Source organism: Paramisgurnus dabryanus, chromosome 19 (assembly GCF_030506205.2).
Source record: "Paramisgurnus dabryanus chromosome 19, PD_genome_1.1, whole genome shotgun sequence".
NCBI classification, from domain to species: domain Eukaryota; kingdom Metazoa; phylum Chordata; class Actinopteri; order Cypriniformes; family Cobitidae; genus Paramisgurnus; species Paramisgurnus dabryanus.
Window position 1 is genome coordinate 3233902 of NC_133355.1, and position 23025 is coordinate 3256926.

At 35.0% G+C, this 23025-nt stretch overlaps 1 protein-coding gene across 1 annotated transcript; it reads left to right on the forward strand.

Moving 5' to 3' along the window:
- The first annotated feature begins 8697 nt into the window (after nucleotides 1-8697).
- Nucleotides 8698-18255, forward strand: lrrc3b (leucine rich repeat containing 3B). The gene is made up of 2 exons (XM_065284130.1): nucleotides 8698-8868; nucleotides 13454-18255. The coding sequence occupies exon 2, from the start codon at nucleotides 13598-13600 to the stop codon at nucleotides 14381-14383; it is 786 nt and encodes a 261-aa protein (XP_065140202.1). The 5' UTR covers nucleotides 8698-8868; nucleotides 13454-13597; the 3' UTR covers nucleotides 14384-18255.
- Nucleotides 18256-23025: the final 4770 nt, after the last annotated feature.

Genomic DNA, 23025 nt, shown 5'->3' on the forward strand with positions numbered 1-23025 from the left:
AGTAACTTAGTTTTGGTAAACCATTCACTGCAAGCATGTGAAAAATAGCTCATTGAAATTTGTCTCCCCTTATGACGTCAGAAGGTGATCTTATAATAATACTGCCCCTTAATCTGCACTATCCAACCACAGCACTGCCTTTTAGTACAGAGAGAGAAAAAATAATTAATTGACAGCACAATTGAGTTTCAATTTCAACAAACCACCATTGTGGTGATCAGTGTTTGCATTTTAAAGGACACACCCAAAAACAGCACATTTATGCTAGCACCTACACAGTAGCAATTTTAAGATCTTATAATAAATCATCTATATAATATTTTGAGCTAAAACTTTACTCTCTGTGGACCAAATATTTTTTTTACATCTTAAAGGTACAGTAAGTAGGATTTTAAGTGTTTTATTAATCAAAATCAATGTCTTTATTCATAAATATGTCCCAGTTGGTGTCAAATGACCTCTGCCAGCGATCTGACTTTTCTTTGTAAGCTTAGAATTTCTCCTCTTTACTTACATTGAACGGGTAAGTCCAAGGAGGCTTCCATATCGTTCCACCGTATTGATAAACTATAATAGCAGAGAGGGACAAAAAGCACTAGCCTATCCAGGCCCGGGGTGGGTAATCGGGAGAACCGGGAGAATTCCCGGTGGGCCGCTTCACTTTTGGGCCGGTCGAGAGTTTTTTTTAATTTATTTATTTATTTATTTTTTTACATTTGTCACGTTAGTGAGTCTATCTTCTCTTAAATGACACTTCACACGTTTCGCATTGACACTGCAGCGCGCAGCCTCTGCATGGGTTGTACCATGTGAGGGAGTTTTCCCCTCCCCTCCCATAGAGTTGGTTCGGTCCATAGCACGTCCAAGAAAACTTTTCTCCGGTAGGCTGGGCCGGCCCTACCATAACAATACGCGTCTGAGAGGAGGAGGGCGTAAAACACAGGTTGAAGAAAAAATACATTGGAGGAGGATGCTGCCAAATGTGCCAAACTTACAGATTTATTTTCAAGAGGACAAACAAAAGTGACAACAGGTAACTTAAAGAGAAATAAGCCTAGTAATGATTAGCATTAGCAACGTACTTATTTGGCTAATACCGTTGTCAAACTATTTACAAGCCAAAAAAATTTTTTGTTAAAATATTACCCTTTTGTGTATACATGGCGATTCATAGACTTTAAAAATATTATGCAAGCAGCTTCTGAGCAGTCCCCCGCTGAAAATGAGGAGGCCATGAGTAAACAACATGAATTAAAGTTATTTAACCCTCAGGTTGTGTTCACAACCCTATAACACCTTTTGTTTTCCCAGTAAAAAATGACCAGCCTAAAAAAGCTTATAAATCACTTGTTATGCCATTTACCCAATATTGTATTCAATGTTTTTATCAAATTGTTTTCTTTTTTAATAAGGACTTTAAAATTTCTATTTGCATTAATCATCGGCCTCATAGCATTAGCAATGCTAATAATTTATCAACCTTTCCTTATGGAATACACTCTGGGTTATTTATATATTTTATATATTAGACAGAACACGCTGCTGGGTTAAAATTGACCCAGTGCTGGGTTGTTTTAACCCAGCTGTTGGGTTATTATAATCCATGGTTGCATAACAACAACCCAACATTGGGTTATTTTTAACCCAGTATGTGTTCTGTCCAATATTTACCCATTATGGGTCAAAAGTAACCCAGCCTTTTTTAGAGTGTAGAGGAATATTTTTGTTAACTTCTTATCTTAAGTGAAATATTATTTAACTTTTACCTTATTTGTTGAACCATGATATTAATAAAAACTATAGTAAGAGCTGAACTGTTGCTTTATTTATCCAATTTAAAAAAAGTGCTAATTTGGAATAACACTATGGAAAAAGTGGGCCGGTCTTGGGCCTGAAACTCCCGGGCTGAAAAGTGGCCCCACTCCGGCCCTGAGCCTATCAATGCATTTTCATTCAGCACACGTGAAGAAGCTGAAACGAACAAGGAGATCAGTAAGTACATAACGGCTACCGTAGTTGCAACACGCATTTGGAAAAGCGAGGCGCTAGAGGGCACTATTCGTTTGAATGCAAAATACAATTTCACCACTAGATGGGGGAAAATCCTACTTACTGTCCCTTTAAAAAAGGATTTAAGGGATTTTTTGACTGACCTTTGACTTTTTACTCCACATAAGTTTCTTGTATTTTGAGATGTGCAGTCTGTGTTGAACACCTCCTGGAGTCCTGGAAACCGAATAAGAGTCTGAATAAAGACTGAAGGTTTAAGAAGAGACTCTGGGGACACATCAGGCACAGAAGCTCAAGGAATCATCATCAATCACACAGATTATCATTGCATCATCATAGGAAATCAATGTGAAAATTACACATCAAGATCTTTTTGACTTTATGTTAAAAAATATGAAGAACTTGATTCTTTTCATTATTCTATTAAATAATATTTTAGTTGAATGATACAGTTTGATATTAACTCTAAACTGTGTTTCCTGGGCATCTAGTGATGTATGTTTATAAAAAATAAAGTTAGTCCACTCATGTTTCATGATGTTTATGTATTATTTAATATTTTATCAAAAATTGTGACATGATTTCTGGCATAAGTGGAAATGCTTCATTGCAGTGAATTGCGGGATTTCAGCTCTTTCTTCATGTGTTCTGTTTGTGAAACCGATCAGACTGAATCTTTTGCTATTGTGCTTCATTTGAAAATAAAGTCAGATGGATTTTGAATGACATAAACAATATAAGTGTGAATCAATTCATTTTGAAGTGAACTATAAAGTTAGATTATTTTAGGATGATGGCTTCAGAAGTGGCAGGTGTGTTTGGTTTAGGATTGGACTGAATTGATTCGTCATGCTGGGAAACTTCATCATTATGTAATAACTGTATCATCATCATCATCATCATCGTGTGATTCTTCAGTTCGTCTCTGCATCCATACAGACACAGCTGAAAAACAATCCATCACTTTCATTACATCACACAATTTATTCATGACAATACATTATCATTTTAATTAATTTTTTAAGGGGGGGGGGGTTATAGTGATGTTATCAAGTCTCATGAAATAACACTGAAAACAGCTGTATTTATAGCTGAATCTAATATAGCTTATGTGGCCCAAACGTGGATGTCACGATCATCTTGTCTGAAGGTGAAAGTGAAGGTGAAGTTTTATTTTAAGATGAGAAACAGCAGGGCTCCAATCAGCCAATGAGAGAGAAGAGATGAGAGCGTCCTGTGTCTGACAGTAATGTTCAATGTACTGTGGCTCTTAAATGAGAGAGAGATGAACTCATGTGATAAAGATAAAGCAGGTCATTCTGATATACGATGGGTTTAATTGTCAAATGACTGCAAAATAAAGCATCTTTGTTTTATGAACATCTATTTACTGCTGCCTCACTGTCACTATTATATCTTACTGTATTTCAATATGAAATCTAGATGTGAGTCAGACACAAATGATCTTCAAATCAAGTGACTTGTTAAAAATAGAAGTGCTGTTTACTTTGCAAAGTGATCAGACTTTAAATTTTCACCTGGTGAATGATTAAAATCTCTTAAAAGTTTACAACAGTGATGGTCGGTGACTTTTTTCAAAGTTTAAAAAAAAAATTTGAATAATACATTAGGTCCAGTGTTTTAGATCCAACACAACAATAACACCTCATCAGAAATTAATTTCCCCATCACAAATTATTCATGAGAATATACACTGAACATGACCCAAGGGCAACAGGTTTATTATAAACACTGACTTCACTTTTCTACTGTATTTTTATATTATATAAGCAAATAATCACCCAGCGTTGGGTCAAAACCCAATCTTGTAATTGGCTCGTAATTTAACCTATGGGTCAATTTAATTTAACCCAAAAGCTGCATTCATCACTTTATAAACTAATGCTGAGTTAAAAATAATACTGCATACTTTGCAGTTCGATTTCGGTAGAAACTTCTTCCCTTTTTCATGCTTAGCAGCACTTTTGATCGTTTAATCTTTCTCTCTGATAATATTCAGTCAGGTCTGATCTGTGATCTGATCTGCGTGACTTTTTGCTGAGTGTGTAGGTCAGATCAGTGCCACCGAGGATTCTTGTAAATGATGAGAATAATTCAGGTCAGACGTTGTCTGAAGCATTTCAATCACTTGATGAGAATGTATATGTTTGGTGAGGCTGCATACGTTATATGGAGATGGAAATATATATGCAGATGATTTTATTGCATTAGGATGTTCATGCAGACCATCAGATGGAGAAGAATCGCATCAAACATCTCTAGAGGGATCTAATGATCAGATATTCAACCACTGAATCACTTAGAGCAGAGACACAGGTCTGAGATCAGAATAAGGTTCACACAAACAATTCAATCTGAAATATTATCCTCAGACTCTAATGTAGTCTCAAGCATCACACCCTGAACTTCTGATGCATGCGGCACACTTCAATGGAAACACTTCAGCAGATTCAAAGTCGTTCTCTGATTGGTTAAATTACACAGGATTTCTGAAAGATGTTGGTCGCATCTGATCGAAGTTGTCATGTTTACATCATCAAGAGGGAATAAACACTTAATGCCTTTAAGACTTTCTAAAAGCATCATTTTTAGATATTTGTCATTGTTGCTTTAAGTGCCAGTCATATGGCCTCTTGGGCGTTCCTTGGCCATTTAAAGCAGTCATGGTTGCCAGAACTTCAGTATGCAAGACTAAACCGCGAAAGACTCTGACTGTGTTTCTAATGGAATCGTATGGATTCTTTATGTATTGACTTTGTAAAAATAGCAGAGAAGCAGAGATGGGGACACTCTTAAAAATAAATGTGCATAAAAGAGTTCTTTACACTTCAAAAAATGACTTTCTTACTTATTATTTTTGTCTTGTTTTCAGTAGAAATATCTAAAAATACTTTCTTGATGAGCAAAATGACCTAGGAAAATAAGTCTAGTTTTTAAAAATATATAAACTGTAAGTACATAAGTGCTTAAAACAAGCAAAAAAAATCTGCCAATGGAATAAGAATTTTTTTCTTGAAATAAGTGAACTTTTTTCATAAATACTTAATTCAAGATAATGTTTATTCCATTGGCCCAAATTTGCGTAGATTTATTTTTTTATTTGCCTAGGTTATTTTGCTCATCAAGAAAATACATCTTTATTTAAGAATTGTTTCTATATTTTCACTGAAAACAAGACAAAAATAGTACTGCACTGCAAAAAAATGATTTTCAAGAAAAAAGTCTTTGTATTTTTGTCTTGTTTTCAGTACAAATATCTAAAAGTTCTTAAATAAAGATGCTCTTTCTTGATGAGAAAAATGACCTTAGAAAATAAGTCTAGTTTTTAGATCAAAACACAGAAAGCTTTCTATGAACCCTACTGAAAAATCCAGCTAAGCTGGTGAGCTGGTTTTAGCTGGTCTCCCAGCTTGGTTTTAACTGGTTTTGCTGGTGTAGCAAGGTGGTCTAGCTGTGTTTTGATCACTTTTTAAGCTGGTCTTACTGGAAGACCTGACCCACCAGCTTGACAAGCTTTGCCAGGCTGGCAGAACCCGGAAAATTTCCATACAATTGTCAAAGAGACTTCTGTTTGAACAACAACACGTCCCCTTTTTTTGTTCTGGGATCGCTATCGTAAAGAGGACCTGACATTGCTGTAACATTCCCTACTGAACAAAGACCAGCATAAGATAGTAGCTGGTTTAAGCTGGTTTAAGGTGGCAGTAGCTGGTCTAAGCTGGACCAAAGTGCTGTGTGAATGGTATTTTAGAAGAACCATTTCTTATCATCTAAAGAATGTTTCTTAAAAGGGTTCTTCAGATGTTAAAGGTTCATTATAGTACCATCAGCCAAAAAAAAGGGTTCATCAATCAAGAAGCACGTTTATTTTTAAGAGTGAACCTGATTCTGAAGTTCTAAAGAAATCGACTTCTAAACAAGAGACTTGTGAATAACACAAATCTACAGATACACAACGAATGTGTCAACACTATAGAGAGTTACTCTGTTGGCTGTTTTTCTGTGGATAATGTGCTGCGTTTTATTGCACCTCCAGAGAAATACTTTTAAAACATGTTTTTGAAAGCATTGCCATTTTTGTTCTGTTTTATATGGCACATTTTGGAAAATGTACTGCGCAAGGTCATTCAGAAGGTATATACTGTGTAAACACTGCATACTACATCCAGCAGAAAAATATAACCAGTAGAGAAAGCCAGGAACAGACAGTGAGATATTTCTGTATGAGATGTATGGTGGTTTATATGTTATTACATTTAATTTGGCTAATTTCCTCTCACTGAAATCTAAATGACTGAAATGCATCTGATGTGTGTGCTCTACACAAAGACTCGTGACCGCCCGCCACATTCACACACTATCACATACCTGCTTATTGGCTGCAAGATAATTAGTCACTTAGTATGCAAATGAGCGTTATGAAGCGTGACCTTTGAAAAGCAGGAATGTAAATGTCTTGTTCCAAATTAACCCTCTTTCTCAAATGAATAGAGGAACGGTAATGTGTTTGTTTGAGATTCTTTTGTTTTGTTTGTTTGTCAATCAAATGCGACGTATCGATTCCACACAGAAAGAAGAAAAGAAATCTACGCTACACCTGCCAGATTCATTCCTGAAAATCATATCAACCCCTAAAACAGCAGCTGCACTACACACAAACCTGTTTATTACTGAAACCATACTGAATTATATATGTTGTGTTGCTTTTGGCCGTATAAGAGTCAATTACATCATCAACATGTTTGAATATGATCTTGTAAGCTATGTTTTTAGTTAAACTAGTGATTGACTTCAGTATGTTTGTCTTGTGATGGATGATTTTCTATCATTATATGAGAGTTTATATGGAATGAGTCAACTTGCTTTGTAAGAGGCAGACAATGTTTGTCAAAGACACCACAGATAATTGCTGCTTTTCTCCAGTCGACCGACATCAACAGATAACTAAGACAGCGTGTCATGTATTGAACCTGTTGCTTGTTATTTATGCTAAATCTATAAAACAGTAAAACTGAGGAGGAATTCTTATGGATCACGAGATGTTTTATATGAATAACTTGTCATTTATCAGACACTTTGATCCAAAGTGACATTCATTAAAAATGAGACAAACCCTGGAGTATCATCTCAGACTCATGTTAAAGGGCACAAAACTCATCGGTCATTCATCATTTAAACCTGTGACCTTTGAGATAACAAATCAGATTTAAACACCTACTGTATCCTACATGTCGTACTTTGATACCATAGTATGTTTAAATGCCATATTTGTCTTAACTGGTATTTTATGTACAATCTCAGAATTTAATGACATATTCTTATAGTATAATATTTAAATAGCCTATATGAGATCTTTTTTTAAATTATGCCAAAAATATGTTTTAAATATATGCTAATCTTAATTACATTTTTAAATTTGAAAATATATTTAGTTTTCACCTTCATATATTAATACATTTTTAAATAAAAAAATCTAATTTTACAACCTATTTGGCAAAAGATTATTTTTAAGGTTTTTACAAATAATTATGTATGAAGATATAAAATAATAAAGATATTTTTGCAGTTGAGCAGTTTTAACAGTGACGGCTGGTGACTTAAGAGTGTCATGTGTATTGCTCATCATGTCAAAATATGTGTTCATTGTGTCATGTGCATCATTCCTCTTGTCAAAATAAGTGCCTGCTGCACACTTGTCGAAAGGGTTTATGATAAAAGAGACGCTCACATTCACAAAATACTAACTTTACACTAAATTCTGATTACACATGAGATTATAATCGAGTATCTAGCAAATGCGAGTGTCTATTTTATTATAAACCCTTTAGACCCGTCTGCAGCAGGCACTTATTTTGACATGACGCGCCAAACACCTATTTTGAATTGATGAGCCACAAATATGATGAGCTACATACATGTTGTACATACAATACACACATTTTTTTCCAATTCGATGTTAATATAAATGCTTTAAAATATATTAAAAAATATACAAAAAATGGCCAAAAAAATCGTGGTGAAAAAAACATGTTTGTAAACATATTTAAAAATTTATTTCAGCACATATTTTTTGGCCATTTTTGTATATTAAAATTATATATATATATATATATATATATATATATATATATATATATTTTTTTTTTTTTTTGCCGTATGGGCTCATAAAAAGTTTCCCCACATATAATATTGTCATGGGACGTGAAACTCATTTTTAGGAGGCTGGGGTTACCCCGGTAACACACACACACAGACACACACAGGGTGAGCACGCGCGCACTACCGACAGCTTCACTCTCATGTTCATTTGCCGAATCGGTTCGTTTGAATCGCTTATATCAATGAATCATTTCTAATACGCAATTCATTTGTTCTTTCAGTTATTAAATACTTATTTCCATACATTCTGTACAAATGTTTGTCACTGTGTTTTTGATTGGGATATATCTTTAAATACGCTATCATTAAATATGATATCTTTCTTAACATTATCAACTAAATAATCCCTAATTTAAATCGTTCTCCCCCTTGTAAACTTTTCCTCCTACCATCCCAGTTTTGCAATCAAAGTCACCTGTTTCACTCGCATTCGACCGAATCCTTAAAAGAATCGGTTTAGTAAAATGATTCGCGAATCGGACACCACAACTAGGGCGCGATCGAACCCCTCCCAGTCAGTCACTCGCGTGGCAGTGGTCACAAACGTCAGCCATCAATCTTCAGATATCTGATTGTTTATGAGACATGACGACTGATCGCATCGCATCATAAACGCGCGTGTTTTCTGAGGATGATCAACATCACGAATGCGGAGATTCACGAGGCTTTCTGCCGCAGGTGAGACACACACGCATGTCGCCTGTTGCACAAACACAAAAACACACACACATACACACACACTCGCATGCATATGCATTTACATGTGTCGTATGTGCAGTTGATAGTATGCATGTTGCATGCTGAAGATGTTTTTATATGTGCATGCAGAATAAACTGTGATGCGTCAGGATGATGATCTTCTTCTGATGATTTTATTGTGCGGGTTTTTCCTCTGGCGTGGCTCATTGATATTAAAACAGTCATTCATTTCATTCATTTCTATAATGAAATATTAATACTTATATTTATTGAATGCAGGCTGTGGTTGTGTGACTGGGGTGTGGAAACATCAAGTGAAATGTAGAAAAAAACTCTAGCTATTGCTTTACAAGAAGAACAAAAGTTATTTACAATACGTGTGTGTGTTATTTACAACCATAAACAAGTGTTTGTGTGTTGTGTTGAAAAATGCTGGAAGTGTTGATCTTCACACTGTAAGTTTTGGAAATGATGTCAGATGTAAGAATCAGTCAGGGATTTAATTCACTGGATGAAAGCATTTATAATTATTGTTTGATATTGGCTGTTTGTAATTCTCTTAAACCTGCATTTAATCATTTCTGCATGACAACATCCCCCTAAAACTAATTGAGTAATGAAATATAATGCATAAAATCATTTTTCTGAAAGTGCTGTTGAATGACACAAACATCTTTATAATCTATCTTCAGCAGGCTTTTGTTTATATAGCGCTGGAACAGATCTTCATTTTTATTCAGAAACTCTTACATCGAGATTCAACAGATTAATCAAATTATTTGGAGCAAAAAATATTTATGATTTTGTTCCCCAGCTGCATAATCTTCAGATCTATTGTATCTTAATGTATTATAATGATTGTAATGATGATAAAACGTGTATGGTCAGCTGAGTTGAGACCTATATTGGATGCATTTTAATATCAAAACATGATTTCTCTGCTTGACATTTACTGTAGCTCTGTATCAATACTCGAAACCTTATGAATTACTTTAACCTTAAAGGTGCCAAATAATGCATGTTAATAATCTGTTAAATTTTTCTCTGATATCTACATAGAAGGTTTGTGTCTTTCTTAAGTGCATAAATGATCCAGAGTCAGTTTTACATGTACATTTACAACTCTAGGATTTGCCTTTAGAATGAAATGATCTATTATTATCTTATTTGAAAGGTTCATGAATAATAATGTTGAGCTCTGCTCTGATTGGCTGTTTCTTCTTCAGTAGCTCTGTGTGTGTGTAAACAGATCTTATCTTTGAGTCTGTATCAGATTTTGAGGAACAATCAATTGTTTGGAGATTGTTAATGGACGTTTCAGAGTAGTAAGTTTGTGTTTTTTTTCAGTATGGACCTGCAAAACGTAACTGTAACGTCAATAGTAGAACTTCAGCCGAAACACTAGCATATAGCATTAACTAGCATATAGCATTAACTAGCATATAGCATTAACTAGCATATAGCAATAACTAGTATATAGCATTAACTAGCATATAGTGCTAACTAGAATATAACGCTAACTCAGCAGTCACAACTTTGTTGTAACAACATTGTACTTAATTTAATGTTGTGGCGTACATCTAGACTGTAACGTCACAGTTGGTGTTATGTTGAGATTGGTCTGTTTTCCAGCTGTCTTTTACATACCCAAGATTTACATAAGAAGGAGGAAACAATCGTGTTTGAGACTCATGATATATCATTACCATCTACACAACTCTTATTATTCATTCATGCCTATAAATACAGTTTTACATTCTACAGAACCTAGGGACATATACCTAAAATCAAAAATCAGTTATCGTGTACTGATCACATTTATTGTGTAGTCTCCTACATTATCATGTTAGATCTCCATAGATGACAGAAATAATATATAGTAGGATAGAGATGATCTCATGACGACTAAATGATGATACATTTTTATATTTTTCTGATACAGTACAAGTCAATTTAATGATCTGCCATAATGCCAAAACCATTGTAGCAAATAAAAACTGCTGGATTTAAAACTGTGATTTAATACAAATCTAAAGATGGTTTAAAATATCAGCTACTTATGTACACTATAATAAATAGATTATGTAATTTATAGGGCTGTCACTATATCAGACCAGTTATAGGTCAAAAAATCTCTTATGATAACAACATTATTGCGGTATCTATTGAAAAAAATTAGCAGATAAATAAATCAAACCATCATTTAAATTCATATTTAGTATTGTTTATTTTGTTTTATTAATTTAGTTTAAGCAATGCTCTAAAGGCAATTTTATTCAAATTACAAAATCATCATGTGTGGTTTTAATCACTAATCATTGGGGGGTATATCATGGTTATTGTCACCCTACACCCCTATTATGTATAAAGTAAATCATTTTTTGGATATGCTTTTGAAGTGTACATTCAGAAGAGAGTTTGACATTTGTAATGTGCGTAGCATCTGTAATTAAATCTGCATAAAACAAATAATAATTATTTGACTTTGTTTTCCAAATCCTTAACACAACATACACTTTAGTGTATATTAGTAATATACATTTTTCTTAACAACATACATAAAAGTCAAGAAATAAAACTATATTAGATTTAATACCAGAGTTTTCATGGCAATTGATCTTGAATGGAAGTGTTTTCGTCTACCATGAAAAGAATTAGGGCTACAACAACTAATTGATAAAATTGATAATAATAGATCCTGAATATAGTTGTGAATGGACGTCATTATCGATTAGTTGGTTTGTGATGCTCCATACACCCATAGCACAGGGTAGCGGAGTCACGTGACGACTGTAAAATAGCGTGATGATTGACAGGACGATGGCGTAGGTAAAGTGCAAAAGAACGCTGGTTAATTTCTTCCTTTGCTATACATGAGTTTGTCCTTGTTTTATTGTTGTTTGGTTTTAATAATGTATAATAATATTGAGCCACAAACTAAGCATTTGTTTTAAGGAGAAAATCCAGGTCTTTTGTTTATTTCTGTAACAACGAATTTATATCGCAGTCATATCATCTGACTTATTTGTTACGTTAATAATGGTTAATGCTCATCAAGGTCTAAAGTTAAAGATCAAAATTAGTTTTTAATTTGTGACAAAATGTCAATTAGATAATGTTTAACTATTTGAAAACTGAGGCAACTTTTTATTCAACTCTTTTTCCCGCCATTGATGAGTCAATTAAGAGAAAATGCTTTCCTGCCAAGCATCCACTTATCCAAAAGCATGAAACTCTGTGTATGTTTTGATCATCGTTTTGAATTAATTATCTCAGCTTTTGCTCAAGATTTTGTATTTTTGAAAAACCTACCAATATTTGAGAGGTGGTTCAAAGAGAACTAATGAAGAACATGGTCATTGAACATTCGTGAAAATCATAACAAATGCTGGCGCTATTTGGAAAGAGTTAATATATAACAAATTTAAAAATATATTAGTTAAACTTAATCTGTGGCACTTTTAAAGTACACTATGTGAATGCTCTAATTTAGGGTTTTATTTAGCATAATAAGTGTAAAATCTAGTTTAAAAAGTTTCTATCCAATTAATAGAAAAAAATAATCGTCTGATTAATTGATTATGAAAATAATCATTACTTGCAACCCTAAACAGAATGCTTTAATGGTTTTAAGCACATGAAATGTAAAAATCCTGAATTATAAGAAATTAGATAGATTTCCATACATTAACAGCATTATCTAAAAGCCTTAGAAGTTTCTTTGACTCGCAGCCGGCCGTGACCGACGTTTATTTTCTCTTGCTGGTCAGAAGTTTGAGATTTGTGTGAGCTTTCATCATACTGAATATCTCATGAGAAAAACAGACTAATATTACATCAGCTGATGTGATCCACAGCAGATCTCAGGAGCCTCAGGCCAAATAGAGCGAGGTGAACAGAACTGTACTCAGAACAGTGAGAGGACCTCAGAGCTCCACATCACTGTGGGTTCATTTATTTCACGAGTGTCCTTCGGTTCTAGAATTGGAAACCATTTTATTCACATAATGACTGTAAGGTTTTAAATAACCAGACTCTGTGTGCTATATTGAGCTCGGTCAGATATTCATGTTCATTTCATTCACTTGTGTCTTGTTAGTTATTTACATAAACCCATGATTGACATCATGTCTGTATGAACGTGTGTTAAAGTTAATCCCACCCAACATGTGTGTTTAACTCTTACAGCTATGTGTGTCTGAATGCTCATTCATGTGTATACATCAAACCATATTTATTGATTCAATGGCTGCTTCCAAATACTCACAATTGCGTTCTTTGCACGTGATCACTTGTCCACTTGACTACTTACATTTTGTATTTCGTCTATTTGGCCCAAGTGTTCTAGTGAGCGTGAATATCCCAAGTGTGCATGTAGAGTTATTCATCTGATGGGACACACTTACTTGGACTTGGCAAGTGTAAAAATGTTAATCCAGGTAGTGGCAGCAATTATACTAAAACGTTTTTTATTTAGGCTACTTAAAATCTATATATAGATAAAATCACTTTGTTTATATGGAGCGGCATAGATAGACAATCTCTGTGTGATCTTCCTCTACAGATTTAAACACACCATGAGAGTTGACGGACGCTTTTCTCCAGAGACACGAGGCTCGTGGTGACGGCTCTCTCTCGTTATGGGTTGCCGGTGAAGGTCTCGGGAGTCGGCTCGCCGCTGGCAGGAGTATGTTGACTGTCCGTCAGCATGTCGCCGTTGGACCTGTGGCTATCGCGTTCGATCCCCATGTGTCTGCTGCTGCAGAGTTTGGTTCTTATGGTCCTCTGCTTCCCGTCTGCCAGCACCTGTCCCAAAGGTTGCACCTGTCAGCGATCTGAGAGCCCTCCGCACGGCCTCAACGTCACCTGTAGCCTGTCGCGTTTGAAGGAAATCCCGCCCGACGTCCCGCAGGACACCCAACTGCTGCAGTTGGACAGGAATCACATATCTCTGGTGCCCGACCGCATATTTCACGGCCTGAGGATGCTTCGGAGGCTTAATCTATCCCACAATGCCGTGGAGACCCTCGGCGAGGGCGCGTTTATCGGTTTGGAGGGATCTCTGGAAGTCCTGGACCTGTCTCACAACCGCATCACCAGCGTGCACAAAGACGCTTTCGCCCGGTTAAAGGCTCGTGTGCTGGTGGATAACAACCCTTGGCACTGTGATTGCGCTCTGCAGCAGGCGCTGGGCGGCATGGCGCACAACCACGAAGCGGCCACGCGCGTGCTTTGCAGGAGTTCGGAGATCAGGGACCAAGAGGGCCAGCCGTTCCTGGCCGTGGACGCGGACTTGTGCAACCTGGCGAAGCGGACCACCGACTACGCCATGCTAGTGACCATGTTCGGCTGGTTTGCTATGGTCATCTCTTACGTTGTGTACTATGTAAGGCAGAACCAGGAAGATGCCAGGCGACACCTGGAGTATCTGAAATCTCTTCCTAGCAAACCTAAGAAACCAGACGAGCCAGAAGATATTAGCACGGTCGTGTGACGCCGCAAATGAAAGGGAGGTCTGTCGGTGTCAAGCGAGGCTCAGAGACCGTTCGGCATCCACTGAGACGCGAATCGTAAATGTGGTTTAACGTAGTCTTCTCTTTTTCCAATGTGCTTTCCTGTTTCTGAGTATGTACTGTACTGTATGTAGAAGAGTTTGTGATACACTTCCAGCCCTGTGTCCTTATGAGAGATGTGATGTTTAGGTGGCATTAACAGAATTACAAAGTTGTCCTTTAAGAGTGCTTAACACCCACCGTTCACATGAAAACTTCTCTTCTCTAATAACGATTAATTGCGATTAATCGTTCGCAGAATAAACGTTTTTGTTTACATCATATGTGTGTGTGTGTGTACTGTATAATAATTATGTATATATAAATGCACACACATGCATGTATAATTTTAAGAAAATATATATATTTACATATTAAGTAATGTATGTAAACATTTCTTAAAAATATACATGCATGTTTGTGTATTTATCTATAAGTTATTATACACCACACACACACATATATGAGGTAAACAAAAACTTTTATTGTGCAAACGATTAATCGCGATTAATCGTTAGGTAGCCCTATCAGGCGTATTGACCGGGAGTCCTTTTCTATTTTAACTGGTACATTGGAGCAGGTTGTCAATCATTCGTGAGCAGTACAGGTATTTTGAGAAATTAAATCTCAGGTGTTGATAAATGTTGATAGATTCTGATAATTTGTAAAACCCTACAAATGTTTTGATGCTATAGCGTTTTGTAAGGCAAACGATAATCCAGGCACGTCAAAAAATTCTCATTAGCTACGTGCGAATCATCTTACAACCTTTAAAACAAACGTGACAAACCCTTTATTAGCAAACCGCTTATGAATAAAGCACTACATCAGGGCTGCAAAACGATTAATCGCGACTAATCGTTTACAGAATAAAAGTTTACATCATATGTGTTTGTGTACTGTGTATAATAATTATGCATATATGAATACACATAGATGCATTTTTAAGGAAAAAAACTTTTATATATTAAGTATTTCTTATTATATATAATATATACTTGCATATGTGTGTTTTTATATATGCATAATTATTATACACAATACACAAACATGTATGATGTAAACAAAAATTTTTTCTGCAAACGATTAGTCGCGATTAATCGTTTTGCTGCCCAACACTACATTTCTTCCAACCTTCATAAATGATCGTTATCGTAACCCTGTGCAATTTTTTACGACTTTATTTGCACATCTTTGTTAAATGGTGACGGTAGAGCACAAGAGTGCTGCGTATAATGTGATGTTTGAGAAAACATCAAGTCTTTTGTCTTTAACGTAAGTCGTGAGACTCAGTCAATGTCGTATCTCACAGTGTATAAAGAGGCTCATGAGCTCGTGTTGTCGTGTAAACTAAATGGCTGATTTGTTTTAGTTCAGATATTAACATCGCATAAACTTCCACCTCTGAAACCAAACTGTTGGTCAGCTGGATCAGCAAGTCAGACGTTTGTAATGAAACCCTTCGACATGCTGTAATATTATTGTGTGTGTGTAGAGTAATGTGACAGGCCAACTATGAGCAGAAAATTACAGCTGTCATTTATGATCGAAAATGAGTGAATGATGGAAAATAAAGCGAAAAACAGGACACTTAAATCAGGTTTTACATTTAAAAGAGGAGATCAGGGCATTGTGGTGATACCATGATATAGTTAACGCTATAGTTGCGTGGTATACAGTGATGATTGTTTACAATAAAAAAAATTTATATGTGACCCTGGAGCACAAAACCAGTCGTAAGTCGCAACAGCCAAGAATAAATTGTATTGGTAAAAATAATACATTTTTATGCCTAAAATTAGGATATTAAGTAAAGATCTTGTTCCATGAAGATATTTAGTTAATTTCATACCAAAAATATATCAAAATGTGTTTATCATTAGTAATTGTTGTCAAGGACTTCATTTGGACAACTTTAAAGGCAATTTTTTGGGAAAAAAGTGCACCCTTAGATTGCTGATGTTAGAAATAGTCGTATCTCAACCAAATATTGTTCTATTCTAACAAACCACACATCAATGGAAAACTTATTTAAAAATAAAGTCATATAGTTAGAGATTGTAATCTGAGAGTTTTGAGTCTCACGGCCAGCAGGTTACGACTGTGTTGCCCTTGAGCCAAGCACCTTAACCCCAATTGCACTGAATGGATAGCTGTCCACTTCTCACTGGGATGGGTTAAATGCAGAGGTCAGATTTTGAGTATGCACTGCATACTTGACAAGCATATCACACTTATTTATTCAACTTTCAGAAACGTTACCATTGTGGTCCAGGGTCATGTATTTAGACACTCTTAAAAATAAAAGTGCTTAAACGGTTCTTCACAGTAATGCCATACGCTCCCTTTTCACCAGAAAGAACTAGGTGTTGGTTAAGAGCTAGTTCTGTTCTTAGTTTGAAGTTGGTGAGCCTTTTAAGAACCGGTTTGCCTTTCCATCCATTAGAGAACCACCACAGAGCCAAGTCTTATGTCACTGAATATACGTCTCATCTTTCCCAGCAATGTTAGTGAGGCAGCGCCAAACACAAATGCACCATCGACAATGTCGGATGTTGCATTATTATTAATGGTCATTGGCTTTGCGTACCTACATTGGCATCCAAACGCGGTTCAGATCCAGTGCTTTGGGTGTTGAAAAAAATTAGGCACTAAAACTGCCTTGGTGAAAAAGGGGCAATAGAAGAACCATTTTTGGTAAAGAATCATTCAATCAATAATCATTTCTTTCTTACCTTTTTTATAATCTAAAGAACCTTTTGTGAAAAAGAAAGTTAATATTTCTTTATAAAAAAAAACATTCAAAATAGTTTTACTATGGCATTGTGAAGCACCTTTATTTTTAAGAGTGCTTGCTACTCTTATGTACTTCATTATTTGTCCAAAATACTGTGACATAATGTTCAAAAACCAGTACATATTCATGTAAACATAATAACCATAGTACATGTAAGAATATAATGTTTACAAATATAACAATTTATTCCAGATTAAGAGGGAAGAAATGTAAAAGTGATATTGTTGAATAAGAGATTCAGTCATTTAAATAGATCGACCTTCAATCAGAATACAGACCTGCAAAATATCTTCATCAAATTTATAACAGCACATAATATGTTTCTGTTAGAGGAATGAGCATTGTTTATTTTCTGTAATTTTTTGTGTCTTTTGTGTTCAGTGAATTATTAAATTCTGATCTTGTTGCAGTTATAACATCAGTTATTAGGACATGGGTGTAGATAAAGAGCTTGTCTTTAGTGTAGGACACGTCCAGAAATCCCTTTAAAGATTGGTGTTTGAATGTATGAATCTAGTCTGTTGCCTTGTCTAAGTGCGGTTGTTTCACACTGATGCTGTATTGTGTTGTGTTTAACAGAAGCATGCTGTAGCCAAGGACACATGGAGAGAGATTTTCTAAGTGCCTGAAATACTCGTCCATATCTCTCTCTCTCTCTCTTTCATACTTCCAGCTATTGACAACTCGTTTTCAACGTTTCATTTAGTCTTGCCGAATTCAAGTCTGCCTGCCCTGAAACGGGAAGATGTCTTGTACAATAATAAAGTAGCACCGTAAATGTCCAGTAATAGTCAAGTCAGATGAAATGAAAGTATAGAAGAGATAAATGTACTGCTTGCTCTGATACATGACAACATAATGTTGTACAGCCTGATGTATGTACTGTACTGTAATGTATATAAGCACAGAATCACTGTGGTCACCCATTCTCATAAAATGCCTATAAATAGCAGGCAGTTTGAAAAGTCGTGCACGCCGTAAAACATATCCAGCATTTTTGTCAAACCAACATAACAATTTTTTAAAAATAAGTTAAACAGCTTCAACTAGTTTTTAGAAGTTATGTCAACTATTCACAAATAGTATGTTGAAGTGACTTGCAAAACCAAGTTGTTTTAACTTCATGCTGCATTTTTTTAACAGTGAAATACATACGGCAAATTCCAATTTTGCGTGCATATGATACGCCAGTCCTTCCTGTTCACTTAATATGGCGCATCTGTTCGTGTCATTTTCATGTAATGGTTTTTCTTTTTTCTGTTTTTTTACAATTGTTGCTTCGGTTTGTAGTTAGAGCAAGTTTTTGTTTCAAAAAATGACATCTTAACCCAAACCAAAACAAATTTACAAGTCATGTCAACTCATTATTATTTATCTTAAAAAAGATGAGTTACTACAACTTATAAAATATAGTTAAAAAAGTCAACTTCATTTTATAAGTTATAACAACTCATCTGTAGTTATAACAACTCATCTCTAATCTAAAGATAAATAATTGTTAGTTAAAGTGACTTGAGTTGATTCAACAAAAAAAAATTAGGGCAGAGATTTTTAGTTTACAGTGCATATATTAAATCCCAAATCTAACCCCAAATCCAAGCGACAATGGTTTAAAAAACTGAAAAAGCACGAAACCAATACATAAAACCAGACATAAAGATGCGCTGTATTAAGTGATCGGGAAAGTCTGGCGTATCATTTGCATGCAAAATTGTAATTTGCTGTATGTATTGCATGATTTTCACACTGCGTGCTATTTATACGCATTTAATGAGAATGGGTCGGTGTGGTTGATGTGAAGGAGTTGTCATGTAATTGTTGGATGTGTTTCAGCAGTAAATGAGGTTTAAACTGAAAGTGTTTTATTGACACAGATCATGTGATCGCTTTTCTCACATTATTCATGTTTTAGTTTGTAACACACGTCTTCTGCTCGAATACTTACTTCCCTTGAAAATGTTAAACTGGAGGCGGACCAACAGTACATCACATTGTTAACGCATGATGTAGAAAAATTGAAATAAAAGATTCATTCACTCGGTTTCTGGTGTTTCTAAAACCTTATAAGCTTCCCAACATGAAGGTCAGTCTGTGAGGTTTGCATGCATGAACGCTGTCTTCTGTCTACACTCATCCTGCATTTAATCAACATGTGTGTCTGTCTACTTACTGTATGAGGAGGTTTGAGATGATGTCTTATAACAGATGACATACAGTAGACTGAATATGTAGGCAGCAGAGACAGCTGGGTCTTCATGCCTGATATCTGTGTGTGTGTTTTTCACACTGAAGTTTAAATATAAATTCAGGATTTGATTCAAATGTGGCCAATGCACAAAGCCAAAAATATCATCAACACCAAACACACAACTGTCCGGGAATAAAATGCCTGAATTCTCTGGCTCTGAGAAAAAAACGAAAGAATCATGAATAAACAGCCAGAATTCTGACACGAGGCCAAAATTAAAGAGGCTGAGATGAAAACAAAAGCATTTGAAGGGAGGCGAGATGAGATGAGAGGTTTGTCAGGGGTTCAGTGAGAGCACCATCCAATCTCTGACACGGACAGCTGTTGTTCTTTTCATATGAAGTGTGGACACACATCATCAGTTCCCTGTGTCTGAAACGGCACCGTGAATTGGATCTATTTTTAAGACGGCTTAAACTGCATGTGGCATGTTGTGGGTCAGCAGTTAAATGAGACATGAGTGACATAAACAATTAGGTAACACTTTCCAATAAGGTTGTATTTCTTAACATTAGTAAATGCATAAACTAACATGAACAATATAGTTTTTCAACATTTATTAAATCTTGTTAATGTTAGTTAATGTCAGTAGTTATTCATGTTAACAATGTTTGATTTCGAAAATGTATTAGTAAATGCCGAACTAAGATGAATAAATGATGTAGAAGTATTGTTCATTGATAGTTTATGTTAGGTAATGCTAATTGTTAACAAACAACCTTATTGTAAAGTGTTATCAACAATGACATCATTCACAACAGGATGAAAAATGCCACTTTATATTTTTGATATGTTGTTCCTGCATTGATTTTGTTGTCACAGCTCAGGTGTTTCAAAGTTTTATTGTGTGGTTTATAAAAAAAAGACTTGAATCACATCACTGCAATTATTAAATATTTATTTCGATAGTCCACTTTAGACATTTTACTCATTAAAATTAATTTGCAACTACTTATCACCAATCTTTACAGTATTAGTGGACTGTCTGCTTAATATCTATTAACGCTTTATTGTGATGATCCCTCAACAGACTGTCAACTTTCTATAAGTATCTTTGCAGATTCATGTCAACTTAATCCACTAACCCTAACCTTAACCCTTACAGTGTACTTATACTCTAATGACAGTTAGTTGACATGTAGTTGCCAAGTTTAGTTAGTTTATTTTTTTTGGGGGAGGAAAATATTCCAATATTTAATTTCCAAATGACTTGATGAGTTTAAAGTTTATTGCATCATTTAGAAACATTAATATTTGAGAATAATTCTAAAAAATTCTTCTTGTAAATTAAAAGACTGAAGCTTTTGACTTTGTGTAATTTCTTTTTACAGCATCTCTTTCATCTGAACTCAATATTTAATCATTTCAGCAACAAAAGCAGTCAGAGGCTTCAAACTGAAATAAACTCAAGTGACCGTGTGTTTAAAATAGCTGGAAAACCTTGAGAGGAGATCATGTGATTGTAGTGACAAAAACATCTAGACGTACAAATTCATCTCACACCAGACCTTCTGTATAAAGAATGATATCAAATCAACACATATATTTTTTGTTACTTTAACTTAAGTTAAACAATTTCAATTTCAAACTTGTGCAGTTTGGATTCATTAGAGATTTCACTGAGAGACTTTTTCAATACAATTCTCATATAGCAGAACAAACTGAATGTATATTATTGTTATGTGAGTCAAAATAAAAGTCTTCAATTACAGGACAGTGACTTCTCTAAAAAACTCCACCTGATCTGTTCAGATGATATATTTAAATAGATCTGGATGACAGAAGATGAAATATCACTGTGTAAACATCATTGTGTGTGACATGTTTACTTTTCATTATTTTTATGTGAAGTCTTTGAATGCTCTACAGAGAGAGTCTCTGTGGATTATGTTTGACTGGTGTATAAATATAACAATAGACAGAGACAGCAGATGAGCTATCATAGAGATGACAATATAGTGTCCCTTTCTATTTTTCTATTGTTTATAGATTATTTTATGTGATAACTGTGTTTCATGCACTGTCAGTAATATAGCTAGAAAAGCTAGGACGATAAAAAAGGTCCTAATAGATAAACAGGTATAAGGTACCACCAGATTGTTACTGGGGTCCCTCAGGGTTCGATGCTTGGTCCACTCCACATCTCTTGCAACATTTCCAAAAAGACTTGACAGATTGCAGACACACAAGAAAAAAAAAGATTCATTAAAGTTTCTTTCTCAGCAGGTATTGTTTTGGAATAGTGAAAACTTGTAACTTGGTATAAGCACTTCTTGTATCATGACAAATCGCTTGATTATTTCCTAATCCTTGTAAGTCACTTCCAATCATCTGTTAAATGCCTAAATGTAAATGAACTTTTGTACAAAGATGTACTTTTTGAAAGGGTATTGCCTCAGTGACACCTATATTTCTAACAGTGTAATATACAGTGACTTTACAGATCTTGACTGTGAACCAACAGGAGTCTTCAGGGATGTGTGACCTTCATGTCTATCATATAATACTGATTCATGATATACACAAATGCCTCTATTTGATCAGGTCTCTGTCATTGAGAAATAAAGAGATTTTGATCAAGATTGACCGAATCCTCACATGTTCCCATGATTCTTTGATTTGATTAATAGTTCATGAATAAATGAGAAGGATTCACGCTGAAGCTTTGACAACAGAATCCAATATAAAAGCTCACATAGAGATCATCACACAGAGAGAGCTGAAGATTTCCTCTCTTATTAAACGATTCATCTAATGACAGAGAAACTCCAGTAATGATTGTTTCAGGTGGAAAAGAAGCCTCTGTTTATTCAAATAAATGGATTTGTGTAAAGCAGACGACTCATTTTCATGCAAATCATCCAGAATATTCCACTTATGAGAAAACATCTTCTGATTAAAGTCTGTAAAGCCATGATAAAATGTGGAAGATCAACTAAGAAGGTTTTAGGAATAAAATGCTCAGAAGATAATGATTATCAATAACTGATTTGTTTGCTCATGTATAATTCAGTATAGCTCAACACAAAACGTCATGGTTTCAAACCCAGGAAACAAACAATGATAAAAAATGCATATGGGCCATTACAACGAATCTGTGCCATTTACATGATGTAACCTGTCAAAATCTAATAACACACTTAATTTCAAAATGAGTTCTGAGCAAATTCAGGTAACAAGTTTAATTTTAACATGGAGGATGGAGGCAGTTTGGTAACAGGACTGAAACTAACAGGACTGAGTTTTTAGCATATATTTAGTAAATACATGAAATATAGCTGCATTGAATATGTGTGCAAATATCATGAAGACACTGAGCAAATTCTAGTGATTTAACAAAATGTTTTATTTTAAAATAAACTGATAACACATCAAAGAAATAATAGATAACAAGACTGAACATTAAGATTGTCATAGCATCAAGTATACAGAAAAGAAAACATAACTTTTGATGTTCACATGGCCTTCAGAATGGAAAACTGAGATGTGACTTGTGGGTTAATCATAGATCTTCAGAGGAGGGAACGTGTGACTAAAAT